Source organism: Gymnogyps californianus, unplaced genomic scaffold, assembly GCF_018139145.2.
Source record: "Gymnogyps californianus isolate 813 unplaced genomic scaffold, ASM1813914v2 HiC_scaffold_32, whole genome shotgun sequence".
In the NCBI taxonomy this organism is placed as follows: domain Eukaryota; kingdom Metazoa; phylum Chordata; class Aves; order Accipitriformes; family Cathartidae; genus Gymnogyps; species Gymnogyps californianus.
The window spans coordinates 1,163,277-1,172,605 of NW_026114202.1; the positions used below are offsets into that span (position 1 = coordinate 1,163,277).

Genomic DNA, 9,329 nt, shown 5'->3' on the forward strand with positions numbered 1-9,329 from the left:
TAAGACCATCTGGTCCTCCACTATGAGCAGGACCCTTTGCCAGCAGCGAAATCCCTTTGGGTGCCAGGAGGGACACACAGCACCTTTGGAGCCAGCATGCTCCCTGGATCCCATGGCAGGGTGGGGATGGGAAAGGCTGGGAGAGTCGGGATGGCCCCCCGAGGCGAGGGATGCTCCGGCGCTGGCCACGGCTGGACCGAGCAGATGCCGGGGAAGCGTTTCCCCTAATCCCCTGGACCGGTCCCCGCTGCGTAAACACTCTGTACAGCTTTGCAAACAGATTGAACCGCGGCTGATCTGGAGCGCGGCAAAGAGCTTAGGGGCTCGGCAAAGCCAGCGCCGGGATTTGTGCGAATTACCCGCCCCGCACTGGTGGGAGGCTCCGGAGGAGCCGGTGGGATGAGAAGCCTGGTCCCATCTCCACCAGGCTGGATGTGGGAAGGGGATCTTGCCCTGCCCTGGGTCCCCTGGCCCGGGCAGGGTGCAGGGGGTGTAGCAGGGTGGTGGGACAGCTGTGGACCCCGGTTAGATGAGGTGCAGCCTTTGAAAGCTCGCAGGATGTGAGCCGGCCCGGGATGTGCTGCACTGCAGCTAAGGCTGGCCAGGCTCTTCTCCCAGGCATCCATCCCCACAGCACATCCAAGGGGATCAATCTCCTCTGCTGTGGCGTTGCCTGGTCCCATGCTCCAAGGACCTGGGTGGCCGGAGCTGCAGGCACACCACGCCGGGGCTTGGTGGGATGCTGGGCGGATGGACTGGAGGGTGCTGGATGGTGCGGGGATGGGGACACCCCGTGCACAGGAGTTACCCACCTGCACAGCCACGTCCAGGAGCAACAGCTTGGACTCATGGAAAGAAGAGGCTGGTCCTGAAGGCTGCAAACGTGCAAACGATGGGTTGGTTTCCTGAGGGTCACAGCTTTGCACAAGCCCAGTTTAACCCTCGATGCCTGCTGGGTGCAGACAAGCTGCATCCTTGCACATCACAGTTTACCCGGCGTCAAGCATGGTGCCACCACGTTGATCCTCTTGGGACCACGAGTGGCCCCTCTCCCACCGGCCCGCACTAATCAGCAAGAAAGTTAGTTGCCAAAATCTGATGTCCCCAAGGGGGAAAAGATGATTAACTCAAGAATCAACAGTCTGATATTTCGGCTTAGTGGGAAAATCCTCATGGTTTCCCAACCTGGGCACATTAGGAGCTCAGTGGCTCACAGTGTTATCAGATTACAAACAATATCAGAATTACAGCTTTTAAATCTGGGCTTTAAAAAGACTTAGCAATTATACAGCTCTGGGCACTCCCACCCCGCTGTGGAAACCAGGGCGACTTGGAGCCAGCACCCTCGGAGCAAAGAGTTGCTCCCAACCGTGGTTTTCCCAGGTCCCTTCCATGGACACCACCAGCGTTGACCAAGCCGTGTGTCGAACTGGTGCTGGACACCCCAACCGCTGCCATGTGAATGCCTCATGTGGGATGGGGGATGACGCATCCTTCCCTTGGTGTCTTCTCCACCTGCCCAGGGAAGGACGGTGCAGGAGGTTGTTCCCAGCTGGCCTTTTCAGCTCTGATGGTCATCCTTCACCTTGCACATTCCCCAGCTGGCTTTTTCGTTCCAGTATCCTTAAAAAACAGAGTCCTGGTTTTCAGCTAGCTCCCCCAAGGATGGGGCTGGCTGCTGGGGTGCCAGAGAGGGGCGGGAAGGGCCTGCTGACCTCCACAGGGACCCAGATGGAGACTCTGGTGGAGTTAAAGCAAAGCTGTAGAAGCCCAAGAGATGTCCGGAGCTCTCTGCACTGCATCCAAATCCAACGCTCGCCCATCAGTTGGAGATGCAGGAGCTGGAGCATGAGGATCTGATGGATGGTTGGAGGCTCCCGATACCTGCTCCAGCCTCCCGGGTCCTTCTTCCAGGAGAAAGAGCATCCTCCAGTCCCAGCTGTGTCATCTTGTAGGAAGGGGAGAGTTTTGAAGAAGGGCTCCTTTGTCCTAGGTGCTAATTAGTCATTAAGGCTACCGAAGTGCGGCTGCTGGACTCAACTCACCCGGCCCAGCTCCCGGGCACCCACTTATCCCCAGTGTTTCTGTGGGTCCTCACTAGGGCCGGTGAGAAGCGGCGTTGCCATCCCAGGTCCCCTTCCCAGCACCCAGACCTGCCTGCCCTGTCCCCCCCCCGGCTGTGGGACCTCTCCCAGCCTCCCCCCACGCTGGGAGGAGATGGGTGGTGGGGGGCTGCGGGGACCCCTCAAGGCGTGGGGTGGAGGGGGACCCCACCTGGGCCACCCAGGGGGGAAGAGGGACCTGCCCCATCTGCTCCCAGGCTATGCCGGTGCTGGGAGCGTGTGGTGCAGCGAGCACGCCAGTTCTCAGCTCCTCACCATCCCAGCAGCCTCAGCAGTGCCAAGGCTCCGTGTCCCGCGCAGACACGGGGGATTTAAACAATCCCAAGTGCCAACCAGCGGAGCCACGACCCCGGAGCTCCTCATGGACGGCTCACCCTGAGTGCACACACACAGGGGTATTCCCTCGCCCCCGCACGCGTACCGAGGGCCAGCTCTGTGCTCTCGCACGCCCGTGCACACACGCAGCCCCGCGGGGACCGGCGCAGGAGCAGGGCAGCGTTTGCCCCAGCCTGGCACGGGCTCCCTGCCCTCTTGGCACAGGCTGGGGCTGCTGGAAGGGGCGATTCCCCTGCTGTCGGGCACACACGCGCCCGGGGGACCTGGCACCGAGCAGGGCTTGGCCACCGGCCAGCCAGAGAAGGGCCGGGGGGGGACCGGGGGGCACAGCTGGACCCTGGGCACCAGCGGGCAGCCGGCCACTGTCCTTATCCCACTGCTCCCAGAGCATCATTGTGGGGGGCACGCTGCCATCGGGGGGGTGTTTGTGGGTCTGCGCACGTGTGTGCGTGCCTGTAGGTGTGCAGGGTGTGGGTGTAAGGGAGGCGCGTGGGTTTGTGTGCGCGCGGGCGCATTTCTGCACGGCCGTAGGTATCCAGCACGGAGCTGTGCAGGAGGGTTGTGAGCCTGTGTGTGCACGCACAGACCTCGTGCCTACTTATTTATGCACGTATCTCTCCCTATGTGCGTACGCGTGTAAGTGTTGGAGGGTTTTCAATGTGCGTGTGCATGTATATGTTGTGCGTACGTGCTGGGAAGGGTCTCCCCGCTTCCACAGGCTGCAATAACCCCCAGCCCACGGTACAGACGGGGCAGGGTAAGACCCATCCCCAGGCGGGTGCATCCCCAGCCCAGCCCGCTCCCCAAAGTGCCCGCTCCCCAAAGCACCCCTCCCCAAAGCACCCGCTCCCCGCTTAGCTTGGGGGACACACGAGGTCTCCTCTCCTCGCCAGCCCCCTGCCCCGCTCGCACCTCCCGTGCGGCTCAGCCCTGTCCCCGCTCGGAGCCGCAGCATCTCCCCCAGCCCTTTGCAGCACGGCTGCAGCTGCGGGTCCCCCCAGAGAGCCCCCCGCCCTCGCCCCGCGTGGGGCAGCGGCAGCCACGTGCCGGGCACAGCTTGCGGGGACGAAGAGCTCGGCAGCTCCCACCGGGCTCCCCGGCAGCAGCCGGCGCGCGGGGCTGGGGGACGGAGAGGCGGTGAGCTGTGCGAGGACACGTGGAACGTGGGGTCCCCGCGCGAGGGGCCGCGGGGAGGAGAGGCCTCGACGGCAGCCAGAAGCTGTTTCGGGTTTTTAGCGCAGCTGGGAAAGGAGGACTCATGGGTGCTGCGGGGGCCGGGTGACGCACAGCCCCGCGCTCGGTAGGGGCGATGGTTTAGAGGGGGTGAAGTCAGGACGACCGCATCCCCTGTGCCTTGCCTTCACGGAGCAGGCGGGACGCGTCCCAGTGCCTCTGCACGGCCACGGGTGCAGAGCCCACCCGCGTGCACACGCGTGCTTGCGCGTGTGCACCTCCCTGTGTGCATTTATGCATCGCTCACGAGAGCGCGTGCACGCGCAGACCTGCGCAGGACACTGCACCAGCATGCTATGTGCGTGGTGTGTCAGCGCGTGCACGTGCAAAGGGTTGCCTGCCCGTGTCTGTGCACGCGCGTGTGGTATTTGCGTGTGCATGCCTGTATGGGCACATCCGTGTAGGTGCACGCACGTGTGCATGTCTGGGGCAGCACGTGTGACTATGTGCATGTTTGCACACGCGTCTACGTGTGTGTGAGCGTGGGTTCGTGACGTGCACCCCACGAACGCCGGGGCCAGACGGGCAGAGCCAGCAGCAGCTCCGTGTTAAACGCACCCACCCTCGCCCTGCAGCCAAGCCCACCACCACCCGCTCCCTCCCATGCCTCCGGAGATGACCTTCCCAGTGAGTCCCTTCCCAAGGAGTCCCATGGCCAGTGCTGGTCCCATGGCCAGCACTAGCCACCGGCAGCTCAGCCCCAAGGTCAGGGATCCCAGCTGGATCCCAGCACGGGGAGGGTTCGGATCCTCTGGTTCTCCCCGGGCAGCCCCTCACCACCACCGCCACGCTGACGACCACAGAAGAGGAGACAACAGCCCTGGGGCGATGCTGCTTGAAACAAGACCACAACTTTATTTGAGCTAAAAACCCAATTCTGCTTTCTTTACAAAAGGATAAACATTTGCTCTCAGTACAAAAGGGAAGAAGCCCCAGGACCCAGGACCCAGGCAGGGACCTCCGGAGCTCAAGTCATCTCCAAATTCCCAACTCTATACAAAACACCTCTGCAAAACAGGGAGGTTTGGCCAGCCGGGCTCGCAAGGCCAGTGGGACATCAAAAATAGTTGCCTGGATTTTCTTGAAAACGAAAATAGTTGCATAGCCTTTCAAAGTTATTGCTCATATAGAAATACAAGGGACGAGTTGGGAGGTGCCGGGCACCACCAGTCTCCAAAATCCGAGAAATGGCCATGTTAAATATGTAGTTCAACATTAAATATGTAACCCCTTGGTTAAATACTCGGTTTCATCACCAGAAAATAGACTGTGAGGGCAGGAAGAAAATAAATTAAATAAATAATGGCTAATAAATAATCCTGGAGCAACAGCACTGCAAAAACCACACGTCTCCACAAAGCTAACTCCAACTAAGCACTTGGAAGTCAACTGGAACATGAGGAGGTTATTTAGCACATTCCACATTTCATGTAAAATGGAAGGAAATAAATTAGACCCCCCGACACACAGTAAATAATAAATAAAACAGGAAGTTAAGACACACTTCTTCTGGCAGGATGTCTTCAGGACACAGATCATGATAAATAACACTACAAACCGTAAGAAGACGTGGCCCTAGTCAGGAGCAAGGGTTCAGCTGAGAGCTCCTCTTCCAACCAGGATATTTGTGCTCTGAAAGATCGACAGTCCCTTAACGAGGTTTCAAGACCCGTGTGCTGATAATCTCGCGCTGGTTGTAGGTCACCGGCGAGGTCTGAGGCTCGGAAGAGGACGGGCAGCAGGGCTCAGCGCAGGTGGAGAGCGGTGGAGGGACCATCACGGAGAAGCTCTGAGCCTGGCTGGACCATGCCGTCCCCGGATGATACGGTGGCAGCAAACGTAAGGTTCTCCATTGGGTGGGAAGCTTCAAGGAGGAGCAATCGTGTTGGTCTTCTGCAAGTGGTCCAGATCATTCCCACCTCTGCCAGCCCACCTGGCCATGGCTGGACTGGGAAAACCATGACCCCATCAAAGCGTGTGGAAGGGGAACCAGTCACCCCGAGGGGCAGGAGGGGCTTGTCTCCACCTGATGCGAGACAGAGCTGTGCCCAGGCCCCACCACCCCAAGGAGGGAGGAAAAGGAGCCGTCACGTCTTAGCGATGGACAATCCCAAGTGCTGGAGTGCGTTCAGGCAGCAAGTCCTGCGGGGTGAAGCCACCTTCACGAGCATCTCTGGGGGAGAGGGAGCGGGAGGCGAGGGCTCGGCTTTCGGCGGTGGCTGCTCAAGAGTTCAGCTGTCGGGAAGGGTTCACGTGGCTCTTGGGGACAGCTCGGAAATCAGCAAGGTGGCACCAGTGCAGACCTGTTGGGAGAGGACGGGAGGGCCAGCTGAACCTTCCACAGCGACGTCCTGCAGAGATGCTCAGAAGTCTCTCACCCCGTAGCAGCGATATCCTCACTCCAGTTGTGTCCGTTCTAGAAACAGCTCCACGATGCGGCTGAACTTCTCTCTGCGTCAAGAATTTGGGGCTAACTCTGCTTTGCTATTCATTGAAGATGGCGTTGAGCTGAGGCCCGGCCACGTGGTGTGGGTAGGACTCATAGCTCATGTCTATGGGGATCTCGTAGCGGGGCACTGTGTTTTGGAAGTGAGAGGCATGTCCGTGTGCTCCAGCCAGGCTGACTGAGGGATAGTGGGCCATGAAGGTGTAGGATTTATCCAGGTCTGGAGACCCATCTTGCTTCAAGGAGAAGTTCCCGCTGATGCTCAGGGGCGGCGTCAGGGGACCCTCATAGGGGGGAGTGGTGCAGTCAGAGGGATGGTTTCCAAAGGAAGCATCCACCAAGCTCTTGAAGGTCGGAGGCTTTAAATGGAGCAGATGTGTTTCCATGGTCCCATAGGGTGGGCTTGGGAGCCCCGGGGACTGGTAGCTGAAGGAGTGGCTGGATATGGCCGATTCACACACCGGCAACTTTTCTTCATGCTTCTCCAGGAACAAGGTCTGCGGTCCCAGCTGCAGACAGCCAGCCACCAGGTTGCTGGTGGGCTGGGACAAGCCCTTGCAGAGCATCTCCACAAAGTTCTTCCCTTCAGGAGTCTGCCCCGTTTCGAGTACCTCAGACAGAGCCCAGATGTAGTTCCTCGCAAGCCTCAGTGTCTCAATCTTGGACAATTTCTGAGTCTTGGAGTAGCAGGGCATCACCCTCCTCAGGTTGTCGAGAGCATCATTGAGACCGTGCATCCGCGTGCGCTCCCGGGCATTGGCCTTCACCCGCCGGGCCCTGAACCGCTCCAGCCTCGCCTTGGTCATTTTCTTCTTCTTTGGTCCTCTTCTCTTCGGTTTTCCCCGTCATCCTCTTCCTCCTCTTCTTCCTCGATGCTGTCGTGATCTTCGTTCAAGCCAGACATCAATCCAAAAGGACCTTGCCTGCCATCCTCTTCCTTCAGCTCATCTTTGGAGCTCAACGTTTCGTCCATCCAGGCTTGGGTGCTCACCAGCTCCGCCATCTCTTTGGGCTTGGCATACGTCTTGGTCATCTCTGGTCTCTGCAACAAAGGGACAAGGAGATGTTAACAAATTCCAGCAGGAGAGTCGCTCGACATTAGGAACCGAGGTCAAAATCATCTTCCAGAGACATCAACTGCTTTCTGTCCACCAATGGTACCTACAGAATCTATTTATCCGTCATCTATCTATTTATCTACCTACAATAATTTCTGGTCAATTTTTGGGGGAGCCACTGAAGCCTCTCCCTGGGGCCCAGCAGCTCTTTTCCAGGGCTCAGGGCTTCCAGCAATTCAATTTTGGGGTTATTCCCACTCATGAATCCCTCCCCTCATGGCTTCAACCCTGATTGTCACGTTGTGGGTTGCAAAAGGGAGCCTGCAAGTGAAGGTCCTCTGCTGAGCTGCCTCTGGAGATTTTCCTGCCTGAGCTCTTCTAACCTGAGCGCGTTTGCTTGAACCTTCGTGTCCCTCTGCCATTAACGACCACAGTCGCACCACACCAACCAGCCTGGGTTTCATGTTAATCAGCCCCCCAGATCCTGTCATCGTGCCTGACTCATTTCATAAAGCTTAGCATCTAAGCAGCTTTGCTGCAAGTGTGCTGCCCAAGCCCTGGCTCCACTGCCCCGTCCGCCCCACGTGGAAAATCCCACTTTTAATATGCGTGATGGGGCTTGCGGGCTGGATTAGGGTGTTAATTGCTGCGCGCAGCCATCGTATTCCCAGAGGACCATGTGGCCCCAATTAACTCTTCGGCAGAGTAATAGGGCTCTGTCAGATGCTGGGAAATCTGGTGGGCGAAGGTGGTGAAGGACCATCTTTGGGATGAACGGATGGGTCTGGCTGAGCCAGGATGGAGCTGGTCCAAACACCTTCTGCCAGCGTCCTGGGTGGGACCACAGGGCTGCACCCGCTTTGCGTGGTGAGAGCAGCCCAGAAAGGGCTGCAGATCGGCTCCAGAACCCCTCCAGGCTGCAGTCTGCAGGTTACTCTCACTCCACCCTTGGGAACCTGTCCCAAATGCAGCACCCCTGCCTGCAGCTCCCATCTCTCGCCGGTCCTGTGCACCAGAATCCACCCCAGAAGGTAATCACCAGGTTTGGGGCTCTGTTCAAGAGGCGAGCCCAGCGTCTTCCCCCCTTCCCTGCACTTTGCAGCGCAGTATTCCCATGGAAATGTTTCAGAAGGTTGTCGCTTTGGAAATCCAGTTTGAATTTTTACGGATTTTGCTCTCTTTTTTTCTCCAGAATATTGATTTTTTTTTTAAAAAAAGGGGGAGAAATCAGACAAAGAGGGAATTGCCTGATGAAGTCATTCTGGTAATTTCCCAGTACTCCAAGGAAGAGGAGGGTAGGAAACTACTGTGGAATGGGAAGCTTGTCCAGCCCGTTATTTTGGATACCTTTCATTTTCAAACGTCTCCGTCCCACATCGTCTGAAAGAACCTCAAGAAACCCATTGCAGGAAAAAGCCTGCTGTAGCCGAAAACTTAATTTTCACGTAGGGATGGCTCAGCTCCTAGCAGAGGGAGCTGCTCTCCCTTTGTGTCACCAGGCACCGAGCTCCCATCCCGAAACAAGTGGGTTCAATTCCTTCTCCTTTCCTGTAGCACCAGGAACTCGGTTTCAACCCTCCACTGGTTTCCTTCCAATGAACTCGATCCCCCAGAGGAGGACAGTTGGTTCAGGACAAAGAGTGACCGACTCCAGCCCGGCACAGCCCCTGGTACGAAGATCCTGAGCCCGGACAGGGCCACCCAAAGCAGAAGAAACACAGAGGGCTGAGGAGGAGGATGCAGGAAAGATGCTGGCACAAGAACCAGGGTCCAAACGGGCAGCTGGGGCCGGGAATTCATCACGGAGAGGGGCAGGAGGATCAAGACCCCCCCCCCCCCCAAGCAGACCATGAAAATTAGGATTTACTTGAGACCTCCGCACCGTATCCTGCCTGGGAACGCAGCAGGATGTGGCCCAGCTGTACGTGGACGCGGTAGGCTCTGGCTGCAGGGCAGATTAAAAGCTCTACAGCTGCTCCATCAGCTCCAGCACGGCCAGCGGGGTGGCTACGGGGGCACCGGTGTCGGCTGAGTCCTGAACCCCGGGGCTGCCCAGAGCTCCCAGTCCGACTCGTGGTCCCAGTCCCAGTCCCACCCTCAGCCAGCTGGTGCAGGGGAGAGGGGATACACTGA

At 58.3% G+C, this 9,329-nt stretch overlaps 1 protein-coding gene across 1 annotated transcript; it reads right to left on the reverse strand.

Moving 5' to 3' along the window:
* Positions 1 to 6,176: 6,176 nt before the first annotated feature.
* NEUROD4 (neuronal differentiation 4) lies at positions 6,177 to 7,171 on the reverse strand. Its single transcript, XM_050914128.1, is given in 2 exon segments — positions 6,177 to 6,979; positions 6,982 to 7,171. Coding segments are annotated over 2 exon segments (993 nt in total).
* Between the last annotated feature and the right edge of the window lie 2,158 nt (positions 7,172 to 9,329).